This window comes from Neodiprion fabricii, chromosome 6 (genome assembly GCF_021155785.1).
Source record: "Neodiprion fabricii isolate iyNeoFabr1 chromosome 6, iyNeoFabr1.1, whole genome shotgun sequence".
NCBI classification, from domain to species: Eukaryota; Metazoa; Arthropoda; class Insecta; order Hymenoptera; family Diprionidae; genus Neodiprion; species Neodiprion fabricii.
In genome coordinates, this window is record NC_060244.1 from 5,943,373 (window position 1) to 5,969,369 (window position 25,997).

Consider the following 25,997-nt stretch of genomic DNA (forward strand, 5'->3'; position numbering starts at 1 on the left):
ACGAGTAACCGCAGCTGCAGCGATCTGCTGGTGATATGATGTTTTATTTTTGACATTTGACAAAATAAAATAAATAAAAAATAAATGAATAAATAAATAAATAAATTGATAAGTAAACAATTGATGAAAAAAATCTTTACTTCGTGTTTCTTGGATCTGCTCTCTCGGTGCGTATACCCAAGTATAAGTAGCTCGTCGAAGAGCGCACGCACAAGTGTTTCATGTTTTAATTAAATGTATAATTACGGTGTGTAAACTAATCGGTGCGCGTATATGTATATATATATATTGATACATCAGTGCACAAGGGTTTCTTAACGTGGATGATAAATACAAGCTTCTAAATGAAAATATTCTGCGTATAATTGTATTGACTTTCGCCCCGTTAATTGCACGGTCTAATTCGAGATTGTTCAACGTTCGTTAACGTGTATCGATATGTGTTAGAAATGCATCGTGTATATACTGTGAAAAAATGATCACGACCAACTTCAAGTTTCTCGAAACCCTTTTTAGGTGCGATCTCCAGTGATCGTGAGCGAATCGGTTAGCGAGAGGGGTGTAATAACCAAATAGTTACAATAAAATACGGACAACAAAGTATACGATAAAAATTAAGCGACGATGTGGGATTGAAATAATTAACCTGTATAACGAAAGAAAAATAATATAATAATATAAATCTCTCAACGATAAGCGGGATAAAGTTGGCAAGTTAATGTTTTTGTTTCTCAAATTTAACAAGTGCGGACAAAGTATGTATAAAACGAATATAACCGACTTACTGCAGTGTTAATAATATGTGAAAAGTAAATCGAAAGTTTCGAAAAATTTTCAATTCCAGCCTCTTTCTTTCCCCGTCTCCGGTTTTTCTTCCTCTTCTTTTATCCATCGCCTTTCCCTTCCCCCTTTATTTCTCTCTCTCCATCTCTCTCTCCACGAAGATTCTTCGTTTCTGTTAACGATAAACGGGCGAATTCGAATCGCGGTAGAAATTAAAGAAAATTTGAACCCCTTAATTTTTCTCTTTCCAGTCACACAAGGATCAGAGTTCCACGCGTTTAGTACCTACGTGTAGTGAAATTGGAATTAAGTGATTACATTAGCGAACCGAGCAACAAGTATACAAGGCTCGGCCGGCCGCCTCAGCAGGGCATCTGCTCTATCTCCTCTTGGTGTTGTTACCCGCGAGAGGGGGAGAAAGTCGGCGAAGGGTTGCAGACGGCTGCCGATCGATCTGCGGATTTCGTTCTCGTGATTTCGTGGATATTTAATCGTCGGAAAAAAAAGTGCGGGTTGAAAAGAAGGAGCGGGAGAATTTTGGAAAATGCAACCCCGCTGCAACCCCCGTAAAAGAACCTGAAACAGCCCCGCTGCAAAGTCTGACGAATTTAAGGTAAAACTTTGAGAATATTTTCAATATATTTTTATTCCCTGTTGTAATTTATTTGTGCGCTTATTTTAGCCTCTGTGTAAAGATGGTAGTATATACGAATGGTTTACTGCTAGTTGTTGGGTAAAATTTACTAGTCTTCGACGAAACTGTGCGTTGTGGTAGGTACGTTTTGTAGGTGTTGCTTGTATATATGTATACACGGTGCGTTCGGTCGTTACTGGATACAGATTAATAAACCCCGAGGTCTATATTGCGCCGAGATCGGTAAATTCTTATTATTCCTAGGGTAAACGAAACAAACATTCTTGTCGACGAATTGTTGAATAATTAAAATTTATTCCCATAGTTAATATTATCTCTATTTTATATAGTTCCGAGTCGTTGATAGAGTCTCGAATCTCGACGCGCGAGTGCGGAGCGCAAAAGCTGGAAACAATTCGGAACTGCTTATCCCCCAGTTTTTGTCATTCGGAACGTGAAGAAAGGGGAGAAAATATCGGAAATTTGAATAATCGTAGAAAATTGGGTAACGTGGTTTGAATTGAATTTCGAACGCGCTTTTTACGAGGCTTGAAATTTATAACGTTATAACGCAACGATGCATTTTTTGGAAAACTCGTTATTTCCCTACTTTGGGACTCCACTTGACAATAAAAATACTTGCGCAAACCAAACCTCCTCGAAGTGACTCTCAAGCTGCGAAATATAAACTTTTCGTTCAACGTTCAGTTTTTCTACCGTTAAAGACTTCGACCCCGTAAGTTGATCTCTTCATTTTACATCCGACAATTATATTATCATAACAATACATCGCCTCTCTGATTCGCATTTGCCTCCGTTTTACCTAATTGAATATTCTCTGTCGCTCCGCGGCCGCGTTACCATGATAAAAATTTCTCTTTTGGGATTAACGAATAAGATAACGGTTCACCGCTCGATCTTCAAGGCGAGCCGAGTCTCGCCTTACACCTTACACCTTACACCTTACACCTTGCATCCGTATCATGGAATTCCCAAGTTCGGTCGGAGGTGGCGCCTTTTAAAATTCAATTACACGATCCCAGAAGCCGGTGTTCCACGACGACGGGTTAAAAGACCGACGTGGGAATCGAACGACTCCAGTGGTCTCCAATCGCCTTCGCAATTTTCGAGCGAGTCGAGTTCGAGAGCTTCGCCGTCACCTTGGTCGAGGAATTTTTCCGAGTCGTATAGGCTAGAACAGGCCGCCTAGACCTCCCTACCCATACTCACTTACACAGAGGGTCGAAAATACCCCGGTGACTCACGGCGCACATCCGAATTCCTCGTTTCCGCTACACGTTTCGGTGAACGCATGCATACGCGGGAACGAACGCTGGTTGCATCGCGCGGCTTTGTGCCAGCGGGCGGAATCACCGAATGCCGAAGAAACGGATTGCGTCTTTCATCCGCAGAGCCGAACGCAGGTGGTCGCACTCTCCGAATCGCCGATTCGGTGCCAAGAATTGACGGTGTGTGTATTTGGGATTTTTTTTTTGGTTTTTCAAATCACTTCATTTCCGTCTGTTTGGTCTCAGCTCATTAAGAAAAGTCTTCTCCCGACTTTTTGAGCTTTTCGATTACCGAGTAAATTTCGACTTGTTATAACACACGCGTTACGTGTGTCATTTATTTGATCGGCCAAGCTTTCAAGACTCGCGACAATTTTCCCAGGAGACTTTGAATTTCGAGTGTTTATGCGTTGCTCGAAAACAGACGCGACACAAAGCTTCGGGTTTTTATTGGTTTTATTTCGTTACTCGGGTTGAACAATCGTTGAATTTACTGTAACCTGATACGCTAGGAAATACCGCGGACTGCGGAACGAAATTATTTGTCTCGTTCTTATACCCGTAACCGTGTGATAAAAGAATGTCTCAGAGTGTCGAGTAGTTCGTTAAAGAGATGTGGCAGAAAAAGTGTTTTCACTCCGAAACGAAAATTGATCGTGTTTCGAGCAGGTCATTTTTACCTTCTAAAGCTTCGATCTCCCGCTTTTAAACCCTCGATTCGTCGCTATTAGAATTTTCACTTAATGAAACTTGAATTGAGAAAGAAATGCAACTCCTCATCTCACTCTTGTACATTTAAAGCTACCAAACTTCACAGATATAATTCAGTTTGTCAGATCTTTTTAATACTTCTTTTCTCTCTTTGTGCACAGTCAAAAATCGCAAAAACATTTCGCCACTCTCCCGCGTTAACCAATGGTCCAAAAACACATGCCGAAATCTCTTTTGAATTTTGAATTTTGATTTTTGAAGAGATGCAAAAACGATGCGCGAGAATGAAACGGCGTTGAATACAACTTTGCTCGATTCTCGTGTCTCCCCAGATATTTTACGCGACAAATTTCACGTCTTTCCAAAATGGAACGCGCTTTGCCGAGTCGCTTGGGTCGCTTGACGATGAAATATGCAGGACATACCCGGCCTACCTGCAGTCCTTACATGTACAATGTGTGTATGTAACTACATACACACGCACCCGGCATATTCGCCGAGCACTCATGCCCGTTGACCGAAACGTGAAGAAATTTTCTTTTCCCTCAATTTTCCTCCCTTCTTTCCCATCTTATTTACCGCAGGGCTCCGAATATGCTCCAACTACAATTCTCCCCGCGGTTACACGTACATTATATCCGTGCTCCTCGCACGCTCACAAAAGACATGCACAAAACACCCTCGTCGTAAAGGCATGGGTAAATCAACGATTATATACGCGTACGGTAAAATTTTCTTTTTGCCTTTGATTATTATAGTAGATAAATATGCACGTGTACAAAAATCATTGCGGAGAAAAGTTGAAGGGAAAATCATTGATACCCTTGCTAAAATTTCCATAACTTTTTGGTTAATTCACATTTTCTTGGTTAAGAATAAAGCGAGGTTATAAGAATTAACCAAATTGCGATACCGTGCATTCCCGTTGATCTTTAATATTCTTTCTTTCTTTTTTTTTTAATTTTATTCCAATCGCGTAAATGTACGCGATACTGATATTCGATAAAGAAGTGAAGTGTGATACTTTGCAAAATTTAGTCATTGTTCAGTGTTTGTTCTTCCGCGGACACGTGTCGCGAATATTTTTGTATACGAAAAGAAATTACCGCAGCACAAAATGGAGTTTTTTTAAATATGTAATCCCGGGAGATTCAGCCAAATTCATTATACACTCATTGGTTTTGAGTTTCAAACCCATCCTTCGTATTATATACGAAACATGATTAATTTCAAGCTCTACTCGGAGATGGTTTACCACGCGTGTGTGCATAATAATAATAATAATGATAATGATAATAACAATAATTTTCAAAAACAGGCTTAGCGGCGAAACGTTGGAGGTATAATTTGTCTCGGGTTTTGAGCTGTTTAGCAGCAATAGCAGCAGCAGCGATTCCATTAACGTGAGGAGAACTATAGACCAGATGCTTGGTCCCCCTATAAATAGACCGTGGATGTATATACGCATTTTGTCATTCGTCGAAGCTCCGCAGCTTCCGCAAAACAATTTCTGAAACCGTGAAGCTCGGTCGCCTTATCGAATTATTACAGATCGCGTTTAGCGTCGATGAAGTTTTTGGTCAACGCGTTCAATGTGATTAAGATGTAACCGAGTATGAAACGCGTACGTGCTATGCAGCTCACTGGAAAGCTTTCCCAATGCGACAAAGTTCGACTGACTTGCGATGACCGCTGAGCTATAAATAATGGATGCATCGATCAATCGATTCCAAAAAAGTAACCGAACACGACTCGAGTGAATCGGTAGAAGTTGGTCGATTAATCGATTGTTTCGTTTTTTTTTTTTTTTTTTTTCTTAAATGGTGCAATTGCGACTAAAATTTCGTAAATTCCAGTACGTAGTCTTGAGAGCTGGAAAGTTTTTTGATAATTCACAAGTTTGATTGAAGATACTTTTCAATGTCAGGTGAAAATATTGATTAATTTTTTTACTCGTTGTATCAAATACAAGACAATGATAATAATCGACACTTTAATCGCATAAATTGATATTGCATTGCGTCGTTCATGGGAGTGAAAAACAAAAATCGATCGTGAGGAAAAATGGGCGAGTCGGTCGGATTATTCGAGTTTGTAAAACGATCGATTACACTCCATTAATCGGGGAAATATATTATTTTTGGTCATTCTTACAAAGTCACGATACGCGGAACGTTTTCGACGAGTAACTTGAACCTCGTTATGTTCGATAGGATGCACTGTATTATTATGTATGTACACACATCGTGCGAATTTCTATTCCAGCGTTCTCCGATGTTCGTATATTAAACTATTGTATACGAATCGGTATCTCGTAACGAGACCGTGACTGATCACGGCGATCGAACGATCGATTACCGCGTTATTAATAGCAGCAATGATAATGACGTCGATGATGACGATGATGACGATGATAATCGAGAAGCGACCGAGAAAGGGGTAAATACGCGCGTACACGCCATCGGCCGTATCGCAATCGTATATCGACTTCTGTGTGCAGGGTTTATTACAAGGTATACCTTTGAAACGCAAATAAACTCCTGGATGCCATAAATACTCGACCTAGCGTAAGATTCGCTTGAATATCGATCCGAGGCTTTTTATAGCATTGAAATGCAAGAGCGTCGAAGGTATATAAGGTAGAACTTACGGTTTGCTCTTATTCAGTCAAACCCTTATCTATGGTATGTATATTCCATGTCGGTATCATTCGAGACTCGATATACATATTTAAATTTATCGCTTCAGGCGGTGTGACTAATCTTTTTCCGCGTTAACCGTGTTGTCAAATTTTTCCAACGCGCGTTGAAATATTTATTCTACAGTCTCGTAACTAATTCAGTTTCATACCGTAATTGAAGAATATTTTAGTTTTGAGTAAAAAATGAAAATAAATTTTGTAATTTCCGTACACTGAGAAAAATTTTTTGGTAATCGCAACGCAAAATCAGTTTGTTCGCTTTACTCTAATTTTTTAGTTAAACAAGGCTTTGACGTCAATTTATCGTTGCACAAGCATTAAATTTTCGCAACAGTTGCAAGAAAATATATCAACAGAGATCGTAACGAGAAAGAACAGTAACGGATACCAGACTTTCCGGTAACAGCTAGAAAACTAATTTTCATTTTCTACGTAGAACTATATTTTTGGACTGTGGTAAAAAATGAAAATATTCAAGGACCGACCGGTAACCGGAACTAAAAATTTCTCTCAGTGTAACTGTAGGTAACGTTAGGCGTGTCGAAAGTATAATAGAGAGAATAACTTGTTTGAAAATGAGGACAAAGGAAGAAAATGAATTCTCCCGATGTCAATAGGATGCGTATAACAATACGCAGGTGTACGTATACCTATGAAATATTGTACGTACAGAATGGAACCAGTGCGAAAACTCGATAGCAACGTATAACCCTTTTCTTCTTGCGATACCCTCAGCTCACCAACGTCGCCCATACGACGTTCCGCTTCTATCTTGCCCTCGGTCATCCATTGTGTCTGGTTTAATCATGTACAGGAGCCGCTACCCGGGTCAGGACGATACGGAGAGTCCATTGTTAATTATCTGAAAAAGTAATACCGTCTCTCGCATACAACATGCCTGCATGGAAGATGGGCGTGGGTCATCTGACAGACGAATACACCCACGCACGTTGTACCTGGGTAGAGTGATCGTATAGATCCGATCTAACGTGTCTGGTTCGATTTTGTTCGCAGGGGCGATGGCGTGATCGGCCGCGTTCCTCGCGAATTGGAGTGTTTGTTCAGAGGATGATCATCGGCGTGGCGGTGCTGAGATGACCGCGGGGCGACCGGTACGGCTGCTGCTGCTCAACGCAATCTCAACGATTATAACAGCGATCGAAAACACCACTGCCAACTCCATCCCCCTAAGATTACGACAATGCCGAGCGCCACGCACACGCCCTTTTCGCAAGGTAGGCTTTCCACATCGTCCTCTACGAGTATCCGCACCCATCTCACTTCTGCACCTTGCAGACTTCGCTCTCTTTTCGATGAGATTCCATTTTTGAGGATACGAACCATGCGCTTGACGTACAGGTGTATCCAATCGGCTGATGTGAAAATGAAACGCTCACGTTGCAAACCGTTATAAACTAAGACAAAATGAGACACACTCGTATTTTGGAATCCAAGTTTTTTTTAAAGGTATTGGAAGGTCGAAAATAGTGAAATTCTTTGCGATATTTCGTTACGATAACGTTGACAGCTTCAATTTAACGCAAACGATTGATTCGAGGCTTTTCCCGGGCTTGAAAATCACAGAATGCATAGTCAGCGTAACGTCAAGACGAAGTTCATCGTAAGTAAAAAGTTACACCGCAATTTGAATACCGAGGATAATGGTAATAATAGGCGTTAAATTAACGTCGATTTCGAGGCCTTTCACTCGGGAAAATGCCGCACATTATTAAGATCCAGTGAAAGGCGACCCTCAGCTTCGTTACACCGTTCTCGAATCAACCCTCGATTGTAGTTTCAGAATCGAATTATCGCTTCGAAATATCCCGCGCTCGAGTAATGTTAGATAGTTCAATTTCGAGTCTCTCTGCCAATTTCTAACGAAGAATCGAAAATGGTTCGACGCGTTTCGTTGGAACGATATTTTAGTTAGAGTTGCATAGATGCAGTATCGCAACGTTGAAACATGAGAAAAATACGTTTAACAATTGAAGTCTTAAACAGGACCAACGGATTTTTCAATACCGTTGGTTTACGCGGCAAACTTATTCATTTTATAACATATGAGAGCTCCTGTGTATCTTTCATCCACGACGAGTACCAGATCATTAGAAAAAAGGGTGGAAAAACGTTTGATTTCACCCTTTGTAACACTACAAAGAAGGTGCGTGTGCGACGCGTATATAATAATACGAACAACCGCATCGGTGATGAGAGTCATCGTCTGTAATACGGGTGAAAACGTGAATGACACCGGGTAGATAATCAAGTGCTGGTGTTTGCCCATCAACGTCACCCTCCGGGCGGCGTTTATCCTCGTTTCTCATTAGCGAGTGGCAATGCAGAGGTTGAATGGTAGTGAAAGATCTTCGATATCGTAGAAAAGACCCGTTCGTCTGCACTCGGCTTCGCACAATTCCGAGACCGTTTCCGTCTCATCCTCCAGAGGTACAAGGATCCATAGTTAGGATCCAGACGATACGGGCAGGCACGACGCTCGCTCGTTCTTCGGGTTAATCGGGATTATTTCCCGCCCCGGTCCAGGACCTTTATTTGGTTTCTAGTAGAGCCCGTCCTTGTCGTTCGCCTGCAAACAAGGTCTAGTGGCCCTGCAGTTCCTCGGTTAAGATGATCGGCCGCCCCGTTACCAACGTCGTAAAGTTTATCCAACTCGATTAGCTCTCTCCATCTCCCTGTCTCTCCCCCTCTCTCTTTCTCTCTCTCTCTCTTTATCTCTCTCCATCCCTTACACCTAGCCACCGCCGTTACCCTGATCGTTGGACTCCCTCCGAGCGATCCACCACTTGGTGAATACCGCCCCGGGGATAACTGGGTAACACTTGGGCGAACCGTTAAATGATTCCGCAGACGTAGTAAAAACGTTACCTCGACGTCGGCGAACACGGACGACGATCCGAAGTTGGGCGGTTGTACCTGATTATCGGAAAGGTCGTCGACGTAATATACGCTCTGATCTTAAAATTAGCGAAATCACTTCGAGTCCGCGTAATCGTTCGATGAATTTAAGGATTCGTCCGTCGAAAATAGGCTCGATTTTTTGAATTTTTTCACACTTTCCTGCCTATCTCCTCCGGCTGATAATTGAACGGAATTGAAGTGGAAACCAAAGAGGGGGGGCAAGCCGTTCGGAAGGTGTAACAACTATTTTTAATCCGCGATAGTTTACACAGGTTTACCCCCTCGAGCCGTACGTTTCGTCGTGTTTGTTTACATTTGAGGGAGGGGGGAGGAAAAAAAAAAAGAAGAAAAAGAATACTCTTTTGAACATGGCGTAGGTCATCGCGAGGGCGATTTGACACCGCTGTTACTGCGATAATCACCGCGATCGGTTTTCTTCTGGCAGAGCCAACGTTCTAAATTTATCATAAATATATTCCGTCCACTGGTTGGTGTATTTTTTCTTTTCTCATTCCTTTTTTTATTCTCACTCTCTCTCTCTCTCTCTCTCTCTCTCCTTCTGGCGGTATCTTTTAAAATTATTCGACCTTCAAAAGCCGAGACCTTAGCTTGAAATCGAAACGGGTCTCTCGCTTTGATGGATAGAAATTCTTCCGCTGCTTCCTCCCTGCGAGACTTACCGCCATCCATGCGATATTCCCCGAGGGTTAAACGCGAATCGCCAACTTACTCGCATCCTGGCTTCAGGTACATAAAAGCTCGGCCTCCATTCAAGCTTTTGAACCTTCTGCCGGAGCACGGAAAATCTGATGGCGGAACCACGTGTCGCTCCTTTTTGTAGAATTCTGTGGTTCTGTATGATTTCTGCGAAAATTGCGAATCCATGCACGTTTCAGCCAATATCGTTGAATTTATAGGGTACGTATTTCACATTTATCGGTAAGAGCACGGTGCGCTTATACTCGCTATTTTTTTCTTTTTTTTTCTTTTTTTACTTTTGCTTTTGGCAAACGAAGGAAGCTCTGCACAGCTAATAATTACAGTAGATAAATAACAGGCTGCGAATATGAGAACCTATTACATAACCGTCGCGATCATTCATGAATTCATTCGTTCATTCCATAGTTTATTCATTCCGCTATGGCTAGTTGGCTGAGTTATGAATGCCCCGAAGAGAAAGCTTGCGAGTCATTCACGACGTTCGGTATCAACGTATTCGTGGTCTAAAAATGTACGATTGATCGAAAAGGTATGATGGATTCGGGAAATTTGTCGCAGGCAAACACAGTTGTACCAACAAAATGGTAATTTGCGGCAATTTCAGGTGAAACTGACGAATAATAAAGGAGGACCATTACATCAGCCGAGGCTATTTTAGTCCATAGCTATAAGCCGGTGTAACGAGCGTCTAATGATTTTTGTTCGAATCGGAGTTCAGTTGTAGGTAAATGGTAAAAATGTTGTCAGTGTTTCCCTTCCGTTTCTATTCTCGGAGTGTAAAAGGGTGTTCGATTTCAGACCTTAATTGTTCCGCATTCGATGTAAAATCGAAGTTTAACGATTTAGTACATGTCTACATACACGGGAAAAGCATCGAGCATGAAATACGTGAATTATACGAGGAAAGTATGTCATCAGTCGCACAATGTGACATTCTCACAGTACATTTCGTTTCTGTGTTTTCGTTGTCACGTTCGAGTGTTCGCGCTGTGTTCAGTTTCGGCACGTACCATTTTCGTTCCTTTTGTAAAAATCGAACGGTACGTACAGTAAATTTGGTCGTTGAAACGTTCGCGTTTTAACCGTAATAAAAATATCACTGGCGTGATCCTCGGCTCTTTCAGTGCCGCGCTTATATATATATATAATCCATCCGCGCAAATTCAAGCCCCGGATTTCCATTCCCCAAATCGACCGACCAGTGACTAATGAAAAAAGCTTTGAACCCCGTAAACAATAATCATCTCATATTTGCTGTAGAGCAATTGTTCACACCTAAAATTATTAATTGTATAACGTATTATCAGAGAATACTAGTTGAATAGTTGAACGTCTCTCAACTTTCGTATTACAAATAACGTTTTCACGATGTTGACTTTTGAAAAGAAATTTCAATCACGTCCGCTGCTCACGATTTTCGTACGACACCTTAAAGAAAAGACACGTTGATTTCGAAAACGGAGCCCGATGTCAGGACTAATTTCGGAAAGCGTGTAAAAGGATCTGCACAGTTTTTTTACGGTTTTTAATCAACCCCCGGCTCGGGTCGGTCGCAAGTAATTAGGTATGTATTTCTCATTAAGAATTGAGATCACAGCGAGTCTCGGATTGAGTGAATCCGTGATACGCGGGATGGTATGTCAGAGGGTTCACTAAGGAGACAGAAATCCGGGGATCGGGAATACACGCCGCAAGGCACAAGGCCCTGCAGAGCTTTGAAGAGGGATGAAAAGCATGCTCCCTTCCTCCGCCTCGTTCGCAAACCGCATCCCTGCTCCTACAACATTAGCCACCCACCCCACTCCCCCTTCCTCCTCTCACGTGAAATTTTCTCTTAAATGCGAAACTCACCCGCGGCGCCATTTTATTCTCTCCCTTTTTTTAGGGATTATTCGCGACCCAGCGTTAAAGTTTGAAACGCTCGAAGGAAAGAGAAAAAATCGTTTCAATAACATCCAGTAATATTATTTGCGCGAGTGATAATGTGGTAATAAAATAGAAAAAAAAAAAAAACAGTTTGATAATTTTTATCGTTCTAATAAGAAAACACTTTCTCAAGTTCTCGATATCTTAGCCTCCGTTATTCAAATATCTCGAATTTAACAGCAGGCGTGATCGTAATTAATTCGTTTTCACTCGCATCATTGACGCTGTAACAACTATAGGTACTGCAGTTTTTTCTTAAAACGATTTTTGCTATTCGTTCACGTTCTGATTCGTGGCTCAAGTTTTCCCGGATCGATGTGGATGCGAGTCCTTTTCTTTGGCCGCAACCCCTGCCGGTGTAGAGTAGGTATTCCACCTCCTCTTCCTCCCGCTTTATCGTATTTCTTATTTATTTTTATACGCCCGAATACATGCACGCTCTCTACCTCATTCACCGCATGTCGCGACACGAGGCTTTTCCCACCACCCATGGATCGAGTCTCAGCTCCCTCGGATGCCTGTTGCATTCGGGTTTTCGCACCCCGCGCTGCTTCGCCCGTCGTCTAGCAACCCTCGGGCGACGCTGTTGCTCTTCGATTTCGGACACGGCGTGCCGTATGTGAAACGGGTCGCGATTAAAGGCAGGGGAAAATTTTACACGCCATTTGCTCCGGCTCTGCAGGGTTGAGAATCGAATTGTCGACGCCTGCAGTTTTGGTTCAGGTGTGATAAATAATTAGTGAAAGACGACACGTTGAAAATGCCTTGTATCAGCGATTGGAAATCTAATTCGATAAAAGTTGGATACCGATACGCAAGCGAAATTTGACTTGGGATTATTTATATTTTTAAGAGCCATTTTCTGTCAATGAGATACTTGATTCTCTATGATTGCGTTTACTACATTTGTTCGATGAAAAAAGACCTCACAATCGCTTCGTTACATCGCGTCAACGTCGAGAATCGAATGAAAATGTGACGATGTCGGCCATGTATCTAAAAATAACGATAACACCTAACTTTCACATTTTCTGATAGCGATGACAAAAAAATTTATCTTCATTTTGCGCTTGTAACCATGTTTTTCGATTATCCTGGTTATGAAATAAAAATCGAAAACCGTATCGAATTTCAGGATGAAGAGAAGGCGTGCCAATTTTATTTTTTTTTGCCGCGACCGTAAATACGAACGTAAAATGGTACAGACTCGAGTGGATCTATGTATCGTACGTAGATCGCGAGTTTGCGATAGTGCCGAGTAACCCAAGGCTGCATCGTCGTTAAATCGCGAATCCCTTCTTGACCCTAGTCGTGATATTCACGGTAAATACCAAAGGCACACTTGAGCTTGAAGAAAGCGCGATACGCGCATTGTTCCGGCAACACAATGCAGTCCGTGTATGCATTTCTCTATTTCCGGTACCTTTCCTGCATCAGCTCGGTTACCCCGATCTCTATAGAACGTACATACGTACCTATACAGCTCTAATTTACCTGCCCGAGGGATTACGTTTGTTTTTCCTCACTCCTTATCCCGCTTTTCTTCTAACTCACCGTTTTATCTACGTATTGTTTACCTGACGTATTTTTTTTTTTTTTTCATTGCTCTTCACTCTCGTATTTTTAATCCAGACAAACGGTTATACCTGTATTACAGGTATGTTTGTGTCGCGACGCATTGCATTGCACAACATACCTGTAACGCGGATTTGGATTTCATCGCTGCACGTAACCGACGCCGCGTGTTATACCCGTCGACGACAAGTCGTATTTATCCTAGGATTTTATTTATTTACACCTCGTTCGTTCTGCTGTGTGTCGTTGCAAAGCTATAGATTACGGTTTTACCGTATGCACGTCTTTTACAGGCACGTACAGACGTGGACATTAATTCGGAGACGGCTAGTTTTTCGGCCAAATCGCCCCAAATTCAGCGGCCGGTCGATACGGTCTGAATCTGCGTTACCAACGTAATAGACTCGGCGAAAAAACTAACCGTCTCCGAATTAATGTACCTACGGGAATTAGAGTGCCAATTTTTTCAACCTCAACCCTAATCGGTCACTCTGGCTGAATTTTACCCCAAACATTTTTCAAACTCCTCTTAGAGTCCCTTAGTCGTGGAAATGGGTCTTTTGCTGGCATTCTTCATGCGAAATAAAGGTATTTTTTGGCACATTCCTTAACTTTGCGCCGATGTTTGACAATATTTAAACAGTCAAGTTTGGTTAGGAAAATTTTCCGCGATCGTTAAGCATTACCTAGTTATTTTTTATTTTTTTTTTATTTTTTTTAGGTGTTGGGAACTCATTTTTGAAGCAAAATATCACTTTTAGGGTGAATTTCACCCAGTGTGACTGATTAGGGTTTATTCACACGCCTATATATAGATAGAAATTGATGGAAATGGGTCTGCGGTTATTTTTCGGCTTATATTTATTCCTGGATGTTCAAAGTAACGCGGGATCCCCGCAGATTTTTAACATACCTTTTTTTTTTGTTTTATCGTTCTTGGCAACCTCGCCATCTTGTTCTTCTCGAACCCCCCCCCCATTTCGACCCCTCGTCCACCCTTTGCTTTTTTCGATCCTCAAAGGTATGATCGGGAACGAGTACCTGCCTCTGCTCGAGGAGTGTATAACGATCGTTGAAAATACCCGATCGATACTCGTCCTCCTCGTCAGCTTTTCACGGGGAAGACCATTGTATTCGGTAAGTTATACACTGCGGATAATGCTGAACGTCGAACCGTCACGTGCTTCTTTTATTCGCTCTAGATCTTTTTCTCCTCTCGCAGATCCGTCGATATTCTTTCTTTCTCTTTCTTCTCTCCTCCCTTGTGCAAAGTTTAATTAGGTATAATTAGCTTCACATTTCAGCCGGGATATTCGCGTTATTTTAATAAACCACCTTTGTTCCTACCCCTCGAAGCGTGGAAGAGAAAGAGGAAAGAAAAAGGTAAAATAAGTGTGTAAGGATTATATTAAACAGGGACTAAAATAAACTGATTATTTTTTTTTCATCCCATACGTTTGGTAGTTGCAGTTTTTATCGGTATCCATAAATGAAGTTTGCAATATCTACGACTGGCTTGACGCCAAAACCTGATGCTAATTTAAAAACTGAAATTACGTATACCGAACGAAAATCCTTGCTGCAGACGAAGTCGTGTTGACGATAAAATATACATATCTCGTAGATGCGAGCGATTTTTATTCCCAATTTCTTCTGTTTTTACTTTATACACGCCGGTGGAAGTTACTCATTTTATCACATTTGAAAATTTTCCGTACTGGTCTCTAAAATCGTTTTCGTCTAGCGATATTATTAAAGAAAGCCTTCTCACGATGGACGGTATTGAATTATTCTCACTGATTTCAATAAACTTCGAACTTTGATTTGGTACAATAATTCCAGCCAAACTTTCGCCCATTCCTTTCAACGCAACTCACAAACCAGATACGCGAGAATCAATTTCGAATAGAATTGCGGTTTTCAGGAACATTTTATACTTTCTCTCTATCCGGCAGCGATATTTTTCGTCTTCAATAACGTAGCTCGGAAAGTGTGTCGCATGTGCGAGTGTCGTATATAAGGGAAGGTCTTCGAGAAATGGGGAGATAAACTTGTCGAGACCAGATTTTGCGGGTGAGTTTGGAAAAAGAGACACGAGCCGCAGGTTTGGTGTATACTGTACCTGCACAGTTTATACCTTACGCATCTTTCTACGGCTCGTAAATTCACGCACTGGAGAATATATTCAATAAAATAAAAACGCTGCAGCGCGAAGGTTTCCGCTATTTTCCTTCCCTCCCTTTCGTCCGTTTTTATTCCCTTGTGCAGCGCTTCGAATCCCCGAACGAAAGGAGCCCTCGATCTACGTCTTGCCATGAATTATTTAAAATTTGTCAATTTTCCGAGACGTACGTAAAAGTTACAGACGAAGGAATGCGCGAACTCCGCGCGTTACGCGTTATATATGAACATATAAATATATATGTGCGCCCGGGTCGAGGTTGACTATTTGCAATTTTTACGCAAATCCTTTGTCGATTTGAATACAGCGCGGGGCGCGAACTTTGTCAGAGGCGCGATTCCTCTTTTCTCTTTTCTTCATTCCCGAACGCCCGTTCTCCCAACTTTCTTTGTACACACCCGCGCCATTTCTTCACCAACAAGTGCAAAGTGGATCTCGAGGCTAGTTTTAGAGAAAAGAGACAGTTACTTCCCGCTGTAGTTTAACTTTCTCTCCTCGGGAAAAGTCTCACAATTTATTCTATGTAATTCTAACCGGTGGCCTGGTACAGGAGCCGGAGAAAGATCGGGAGGTTCTTTGAATTCCCCCAAAGAAGGGATCTCCCGTTCTCAAAACTTTGGCAGCAGGTTGCTGCAATCGTGTCTGTGGAAATTCTCAGCAGGCTAGATTTACATACGATAGAAAATTGAATATTCTTTTCCGCAAGCTCTTAATTTTTCTCACTTCAAATTCTTAGCACACGCCCTCTTCCGTAATTACAGCCTCTTCCCTCGGGCGATTCTCGCTCGAGCTGAATAAGGAACATCTGGCTGCTCTTTCATCAAGATGGATGCATAATTGTATCTCGTTTCTATCCGCAAAGCCACGTCTCCGATGTTGAGAGGCTCGGTGCGATTTCTTTGCAAACAAGCGATAATATTTTCTCACTCGCACCAAAGTTACGATAAAAAGATTTTGGATTTTTTTATTTTCTTTTTTCGTCTCTTACACCAATTTCGTACAAGAAAACAGTGAACGCAACTGTCAACACCATTTGTCAGGTTCGTTGAAATCGATACAGATGGCGCCGCGTTAGCGGCGCAACGACGTCACGCGGGTTCCGGCCAATGGCGAGCTAGGCGGGAGATTCGAACGCGGTGATTTTGCCAAACGAATAATTCTGTCAAACGGTGCGATCATTCTGCACTGATTAATTAGAGAGAAAGGGAAAAAGGAAGAAAACGCTGGTACGGTACTTCGCAAACTCGGTTTAGCTGCGGTATAATTTAATCTGTTTCATCTTGCGACTTAGAGACGTTGTACAGCGGCATGTTTACAGTCAGATATTGCGTTCGCGAACCTTCGGCAGGAGTTTCCGCGTATATATTTCAGCGCTAAACACACACAAGAAGCTGGTATATTATAATATTAATATTGCGTAGTATTTACGTATATAAGAAGTTACAAGACGGACTGTAATAACTAGTGGCATGATAAACGCCGCGTTTTTTACGGCTTACGAATCTCTGTTGCGAATATCTGGCAGGTATATACTTGTTATACCTTTGCTTCAACATTTCTTGCCTGAATTTCGTTCGCCATTGCCCGACTACTCGTTTTCACGGTTTCACCTCTCTTCCGTACGCTTTCACGTTTGATCTTCCCCGGGTTCCTCCTGCCATCCGCCTTATTCCGTTTTGAAATTTTCATCAAACGTTCAGCCAGTTACAATATGGCGCCTAGGCTGCAGGAATTACCCGGAAAGCGAGGGGGGAGAGACTGGATGGTGATTATATAAAATAGACGCATGCCGACTGCCGGCAAATCCAATTACAAGATACGTACTTCTTCCGTTCGTCGTTGCCTCTGTATAATACTCTCGGCTTTTGCAAATAATCAAATATGATCTACCTACTGGAAAGTACGGCCTGATCAAATATTCAGAATTCTGTAATTACGCGCCCATTTTGAAACGACTATGCAGGTATGATAAGTTTCGAAATCTCATCGACATTTTGTTTTCGCGTTTTTTAAAAAAAATTAAATTTCCTTCGAACGAGAGTTTTTGTTCTTCCTTACAAGTTTGGATCACAATACTGGAACCTCTGGTAATTTAAACTATTCAATTTTTCGGTCATTTTCATCGCCCAAATTACGTGATTATTTTCACAAATATGTAACGAAGATTAGACGAAAAAGAGAGAGGGGGGGGGTGAGAGAGAGGGGGGGAGAGAGAGAGAGAGAGAGAGAAAATAAAGAATCATGACGAAAGGATTGAAATCGAAGGTGAAAATGTGGAAAATCGTGACAGCTGATGCCTTTAAACTTCGGGGGAATTCCGCAGACGCTGAAAGCTTCGCTGAAGTTGCGTCCGGTCATCGTCATCCGGCTTACCGGGAAACGAGTCGTTCCCTCTCGCACGATTATGCGAATGCGATCGTTATGTACATTATACTCACTTTCGAGTTGATAATAAATTTTATTTTACGAGTGCGTTGCGCTCGGAGTTCTGCTGGGTTGGCTATTAATTGATGCTATACAAGTTCGAGGTCGAGAAACGAAGCTCACGCAGTGTCGGAGCCGGGTCGTAAAGTTATCAATTGTAAGATCGATGATCGAGGAAAATTTCATTCTTATAAAATGTCTTACGGTTTCAATATTTGATACGTGTGTACGTGTGTTTTTTGTTTGTTTTGACGCACAATTTATATATTGTTCGAACGTAGAATAATTATCGAAGAACGTGAACGTGTATAAGAATCGATGCGAACAGCAAGATCTATTGCTCAAATGACATCGAGGCTTTTACGAGCTTTTATAAACGATTTTTTCCAATCACGCCTTAGGTGATTTTAGTTTAATCGGCAAACACATTTTGCCCCTCCAACATTCTTTTGCCTCTTAAGAAAAATGCGCATCGTGGAATGTGGCTTAGATCGATTCAGGAATCGTTAAAAAAAATTAATAAATTGAAATTATTTTATACAACGATAACAACTGATCATTTCATCCTTCAATTCGGACACGATCTCTCTCACCGCTATTCTAAAAACTCCCGAGTCATATAATTGTCTACATAAGACCCAATACGATATATTTATACATGATATGCTCAACTTATAAGTTTGAAATTTATTATTATACGTTATTATAAAAATGATGAGAAAGCTAGGCGAGAAAGAAACGCATACACCGATCGTGTGTAAATCAAGTTTCCAGGTTGTCGGGTGTTTGGCGAACTGCGATAATATCCGCGAAACGCCGGCCGAATTTTCAACTAACCGCGAATTTCGCTCTGGGGCGTCGTTCCTAAGTGATTACAGGAGGAGAGGGTTTGTATCTTTCGGGCCGGGGTGGCAGCTACCCTTTGCTTTACCTTATCGGCCCAGTCACGTACAGCTGGGAATCCCCTACCCGACGATTTCCCCCCTCCCTGGCACGCTTCAACCCTTTCAAGCTTTCCAACCGCCCGGCGCCGGGCGTCGCGACGTCACGTGTGCAATCCTACGCTAATTTCCTTTTCACTTATATCCACCAGTCGTCGTCGTCGTCTATAATTTACACCCTGTCCGATAAATTCTCGTCCTCTATTAACGCCAGGGCATCGTTTACGTGCACCGTGAGCAACTGCAGTAACATGGAGTCTTCGCCCATGGTTTTTACCCTGAAAAAAAACTTCGCGTTAAGGAGCCCTTCGTTACATGGGATCTACGGTTGGTTCGAGAAAAGTTTTGAAACAAAAACGCCATGAAGGAAACGTTCAACAAGTGTCACCGAAGCTATAGCGTAGTCACGTTTAAGTGAAAAACCTTCCTCGCGGTGCGGTGAAAAAATTGAAACACTGAATTTTTACCGTAAATATCTTGTTTAGCTGTATCATCAACATCGGAAAAAACCACATTGATCTATCATTTTTAATATCAGCAAAAAATTCGTACTGCAACGAACAAAAGCTCGTTTCATTCGTTAATGAATTATAAATCGTAAACAATTTTTTACCCCAACGACGAGCTCTGGAAAAAATCAGAATCAGGTGACATAATATCCGGAGAATTCATACGTGAATCACATAATAAACTACTTCTCGTTAGACGCGAAAAAATTATACAGATTTATCGGTGAAAATATATTACAGAACAATGTGATTTCTACGACGCCGTTAAAACACAAAGATTTTTTTGCAATTAAAACTCAGCGCCGTAGGATGGAATTTAGTGGATCACAGGGAGATTTTAAATCCGATTTAACTTGAACAGCTTCACTGTAGTTCGACATTTAAAACCTCTGCTTGATAACGGTTTTTCTTCTTTTCCCTTTTTGTCGTAAACCATTTTTTACCTGACCGTACCTCGCATATATCCTCAAAGCACCCGAGTCAAATGAAATTACTCAACGATTATGAAACGAAATAAATCAGAAACATTACTCACCGGTGTAAAAGTAAAACTGGAACGCTGACGAGGGTCGGTTATATAAGGTACACGAGTCGTTAGGAGGTAGTTACGCAGACTTTTTTATACGTGTAAGTGCAAAATGATGTTCCCTTGGCCTCTCTTCTCTCCCCGGGAGTCTGTGCGAGATAAGAGCCGTGCAAAATTTCCGGTTGAAGCGAGAAGTCGATCTCCTTCATCACGCCCTTCTTCATCCGGCAAAAATCGGGACGCCATCCCGTGAATATTGCAAACTGTCGAAAATTCCCGACGATGTGACCACATTTTTTTCACCCTTCCTCTTCTCGTATCGTCATTTCGTATCTTGCCTTCTTTTCTGAAGAAGAAGAATAAGAAGAAGAAGAAGAACGACGAATCTCTTACGGCTGCACTCTCCGACACTCCAACGATTTTTATAAAGGTGTATAAAAAATCAGGGCCAACAAATTTTGCCTCTCAATTTACTCGCACGGTTTTTCGCGAAATCTCTTCCGCTTTAAAATTCTTTGGCTATCGCGGCGCGACTTCTTCAGACAATTTACCTTCTATAAAACTTCGAGCTACACCTTATCTCGTGTTTTATATCACCGTGCCCACTTTTTACGCAAATCTAGCGAAACGCGTTGAATTACTTCCCACGGCTGTATAGATTGTACCATCCTCATGACCCGAGCAAAAACGGCTACACGTATACGCGTAGGTACAAAGGTTTAACCTTTTTGTATCATGGCCAGAGGGAAACGCACCCCCGGCCTTACATTATACCCAGATGTGAGAAATGGAGTAGCTGCGGCCAGTGTATTACGGTACCTGTACACTCACGCAAACACACGCAAACGCCTGGGGAAAGTATAAATGAAATAAAGTGTGAGATCGAGGGTGAAAAAACGGCGGGTGTAGTTCTCTCCCTCTTTAATTCTTGTCGACACAGGCAATCCTGAAGCTCGGTAGTGCAGGATTATCGCGTGCAAACCGAGCGCGATCCTCTTCGATTCGTCGAATGATTGTACCTGCCCGTAGTTATAAAGGTACACACTTTTTTAACGAGGACATATTCAACCAGCTCGATTTACTCCGCGATCCTCTTCAAAGCCTTTCGAAATACCGTGACTCAAGCCGCCGTCTTCCATTGTAGCTTCTGATCTCGGGGGGAGGGTGCAGAACTCCTTGAGTTATAACCGCAGGAAGCTCCGGTATTATACTTATGTATACGTATATGCATATTACGTAGGTGTATGTACCCATATGCTATGTCTAAATCCAGGTGGAAAGTTAATTGGCAAATACCCCCGAGTCGCGGCCTCGTCGCTCTACTTATACCTATAATATACCCCTTGAACCCTCCGACGTTCGAAGAAAAAAACCTCCCTCGGATGTTCCTTAGGGTTTTCAGGGCGGCGAAGGCTTTATCCTTGTAAGAAAAGGCAAAGGCGGGCCTGCCGAATCACTCAGGCTTCGCCACCTCGCTCTCGGGTCACACTTTGTTAAATCCTCGTTCTTCTCTCTACCTAATCGCGAACGAATCACGAGCTCCCGGGTATAAAACGTACACTCACGCACGCACCAGGGCGTGTGTTCATCCCTCTTTTCGCGGTGTAGAAACAGAGAGAGAGAAAAAGAAATAAGATGAGAAAAAACACACTCCGTAACCACACACTCGGTCTCACGGTAAATTTTCATTCTCTCTCGGCCCGTCAGCCGGAGGAAAATTTCCTCGTCGTCTTACCTTCGGATGTTATTGTTATCTTTATTATTATCCTTATGTTCAAACCTATTTTAACTCGTGTTATTTTATCATTATTTTAGTTTTTGGAACAGTTGCAATGCTCCCAGAGTTAATTTCTTCCTCTGCGTAGGTATAGTAATAACAATAATAACAAGAGTAATAATACAAGTAAGAAAGATTGTAGCTCAAGCTTGAAAAATCAATTCGAACATTTCGGTCGCATATTGATAACGAAGCCTTTCTTCAATCCCATCCATATACGTACATATACATACATTTTTTTTTTTTTTTAATATCTTTCTGAAAGCGGAGCTTCACTCTTTCTCTATTTTTGTCTTTTTTAAATTCAGTCTCGTTTTGAAGAAATGATTATTATATCCGCGCATCCGTTGTACAAATCGTGATTTTATCCCGCGCATTTAATCTTGCGTGAAATTGTCCCCGATTTTGATATGAAAATTGAGACGAAATTTTGCTCATCATTCTTTTTTACGCATCACTGAAAAGAAACGATTTATTCTCCGTGATTTTGACGAGGTAGAAAATAATGTTACACCCACATATTTGATCGCGTCGCAGCAGATCAACGGTATAATAATTGGTAAATATTTTTTGTAGTAATACCAATTCTGTAACCTTTCATCTTTAGACCCCACTTGTACATATCAGGTGCGTAAACTTTGACCCTTAAAACTTTGGAGGGTTGGATTTCAACTTGCGTCTCATTGCTGGTGAAAATATACCTATACGCGTTCGTTGTATAAATTAATACAGGTATAACGATCTGATGCTGCGACGTTGATGAATTGGTATTTAATGGGAGTGAAGCAGGCTGTTGCAGGTTTGAGAAATTGTAAATTATAACGCGAAGTATCAAGTGCCTACATAATTTTTAATGATCATCAGCCGAAAGCTTTGCGAAAATTTGAATTCCAATTCATAATCCGTATATCCGTCTGATGAAATGCAAATTGCAAAAGGAAATCTATCGTACCGTTTATTGGTTTTACCAACAACGTTCACTTCCGTTTACTTACGTACATCTTATATCATTGACACGGTTTCAAATGTTCTCGATTCTCTGGGGTGAGGATCAAAATACCGAAAGACGAAAAAGCCGAGCGGTCGAAAACCCGAAATATTTGTGATACGAATTTTAAAACAACGAACGAATCAGCGTATCGAAATTAGGATTTTCGATAAATCAGCCAGTGGAATAACTGTTTTCGTGAAAGTTCATTTAACCGAACGCTCTTTTATCCGAAAAAGTATTTTCAAAACAGTCGGCATTCCAAATGACCAAAGCACCGGATGTGGAGGTACAGAAAAGTGAAAATTCCAAAATTAAACATTGAGAGCGGCTGATACTTCGAACAGCCGCAAAACCGGAAAAATTAGCTGTCGCAATCTTTGCCATTCTCAAAAAACAAAAAAAAAAAAATGTCGGAAAAATTTATTTATACATTTTTGCAAGTCATCTTTTCATATTTATGGTTTTTCTGTGTGTTCAATCGTCGGTAGTTTGGCTTTCGGGATTTCGTGCCGTCGACTTTTTGATCTTTCGCATTTTTCTGCCCCACGCATTCTGTTTATATTATAACGCTCTGCTGCTCGCTGAAAGTGACGGAATTTGACAAGGTCGAGGTTACACGCTCGTTTGCTTCAGCCACAAATGACTAATGACTCGGGACTCTCGTCGATTTGTCAATACTGAGTGGTCGGTTAATTTCCGCGTGTAAATTAATCATCATTTACTGACCGTTTTCGTGCTAAATAGCCGTTTTGCGTCGAGCTTTCACCTTCGAATCAAGTATCATACTTCTCAATATTCACATAATTCGCCTTTTTTGGGGGGGAATGAAAATCGGAGTGAAATGTCCGGCGACATTTTTTCACTCTCGTTATCAGCCAGGTTCGAAAAATCGTTATTCGAAGTTTATGAAAAAAGTGTGTAATGTTTTTTGAAGAAATATGAAATTTCTTCGACTCTTTTCTTTGTTAAATATTCGTATATTACAACCACTCAATTCCTCATCTTACACTCTCTCGTTATTTTTGCTCACATCGCGCTAATTGGCCAGGATCTGGACGGTGATAATTAGTTGCTGGAATTATTCAGTGACGACATTCGCATTGCAAAGAAGTTCGTTCGCGTTCTGCAAGGAGAAAAAGTGACGCGAAAAGTCAGTCAGTCAGTCGGTGAGCGAGTCTTCCGCAGTCGTCGACTAATACCTCGGGTTCGTTTGCTCAAAAGTTTGTCAGCACTTCTCGATCCGCTTTACAAAGGTACTTATAATACCCCTTGCCCACAACCAAGGACCCTCGCAGGAGCAATCGACCGAATTATACCGCTCCTGCGTGCCGTCGTCGTTGAACCTCAAAGAACTTGGAAATTCGAGTTCTCTCAAACGACGGAGAGACGTAGACGGCAAAGCCGAACGTCGAAGACCAACGGTTGGTTGGCTGCTGGACTCGATTCACGAACTTTCCGGCTAGTCGCGTAGCTGCTTTTCTCAGGGTGTTTTAGGGGTTCCTGTACAATTCTCTAGTCCCCTTGTTCTGCTGCAGAGTAAACGATGCGCGAATGTGAATTTTTTCCACCCCTTACTGTATTTTTGGGACGGGGTTGAAGTTCCGAATTTGAAAAGTTCCGAAAGCGCCTAATTCCGGATTATTTGGTGGCGAAACTTGAAGTAAAGAAAATGAATTTTGAAGAAACTGCAAAGTTTCCAATGGTCGGCAAACTGACGGCTCAAAGTTTCGAAAAGTCAAGTTTCGATAGAGTATGATTGGAAATTTAATCACAGAGCGTAGTTTTACTAAACGAGTGGGGTTAAAAATGAGAAAAACCGAAAATCGGAATGACCGGGATTCCAAACGTAAAAATCTCGAAAATTCAAAACAAAGAAAGATCAAAGTGGCGAAATTTCAACAAGCCAGAAATTTTCAGAACTCCAAATCTTCGATTGTTCCGAATTGCGATGTTTCAGATTTTTGCACTTTTGGAACTTCGAGCGTCGGGTTTCGGATCATTAGAAAATTCATGTTTCGTTAAAGTTAGATTTCTTTACTATAAGTTTCGCCACCAAAAAATCCGGAATTTGGATCTTTCAGAATTTTTCAAATTCGGAATTTCAACCCCGTCCTTTATTTTTGTGTATGACCTGCGCTTCCAGCGTTCGGCAAAACTGAACCGAACATTTTCCACACTTCCTGTATAAATAATCCGAGAAAGAGAGGTAAAGAACGTCAGCATAAACCATGCGGCGTTGTGCTTGTAGGTACTTGTCAGATCGAGGAAAACTGCCGGGCTTTCGAGTTGTGAAACAGTTTCTCGAACCAAGTTTCTTTCCAAAGCAAGAGTTTCGCCTCGACGCGAGCGACGGGATTTGCGGCGTCGGCTCAGACGGTTGCTGCGTGCAACTAAGCAGAGGGAATATCTGTTTTTTTCTACTTCTTCTTCTTACTTCTCGTCCCGCTCGAGTGTTTGCCTTTCGCATATAGATACCTACCGCGAAGACTCTTCTCCTCGGTGCAAAGAGAGCTTTCCGCCCCGCGGTTTCGAACCGTCATTTATCATTCGTCTTAACCTCGTCGAGGGTGCGGGCCAGTCGACAGCTGGGCCGTCAGAGTAAATAACCACTTGTCGCGAAGGAACTGATCGACTTTTTTTGTTTTTCAAAAATACTCCCCCGTCAGGACGAGCTTACGAGCTGAGTTTGTGCTTGAATTTCGAGGCGCTTTCAAGGAGTCGGTGGAGAGAGAAGCTTGTAAGCGGAAAATCCTCTCACTCAAGAAACATTGTATAGAAACATCAGCTGCCGTAGTATTTGTTTTCATACTTTCGCGGGGCATTTGGTGTTACAGAACTCAGCAGCCGTATCGTTCGTTCTGCCTTTGTTGAAATGCGATTCGCAGCCAGAGAATAATTTATTTATGAAAAAGTTGAAAAATTCACAGGCAATTCAGTGCTCCGTCTCGACTTTATATTTAATGCGGATTTTATAAGAGAGAAAATATATTCAACATTCCCGATAAAACGTTGAAATTTTTGGTGAAATTGTGTCGCGAATTCTGAACGTACAGCCTTCTAAAGCCCGCGTATATAGCCGCGTATTTTTATTCCCTCATACGCGTTGTAGGGGATTTGGAGGGACGCGATGTTCTGGTTCTGAAACAAGATCGCATGGGGTAGGAAATATAAGGTGTTTTATAAACATGTCTATCCTTAGTTGAACCCGGCGGGTCTCCGGGTAACAATTCAGGATTGAGAGAAGAAACAAGTCGTCGTAACGTCTGCGGGACGACACTTTTGGATAAAATATATCTCTGTGTGGGGTAAAAACGAGGCACAGAACTCGATACGATCGGCGATTGAACGGCGACGTATATTATAGATATATATCATTTTGTTTTTGAGCG

General features: G+C 41.8%; 1 protein-coding gene across 4 annotated transcripts in view; it reads left to right on the top strand.

Annotated features, from left to right (window-relative positions):
- The window catches only part of LOC124184505, a 99,894-nt gene that overhangs the window by 999 nt on the left and 72,898 nt on the right, over positions 1 to 25,997 (top strand). For 2 of the 4 annotated variants that reach the window (XM_046574280.1, XM_046574279.1), the window contains exons 2-3: positions 1,035 to 1,396; positions 7,133 to 7,353. In XM_046574280.1, coding sequence (XP_046430236.1) covers positions 7,320 to 7,353 — 34 coding nt within the window. In that variant the 5' untranslated portion in view covers positions 1,035 to 1,396; positions 7,133 to 7,319. Of the gene's footprint in view, positions 1 to 185; positions 1,397 to 7,132; positions 7,354 to 25,997 lie in introns of those variants that run through there. The other 2 variants (XM_046574277.1, XM_046574281.1) reach the window with 2 other exon arrangements.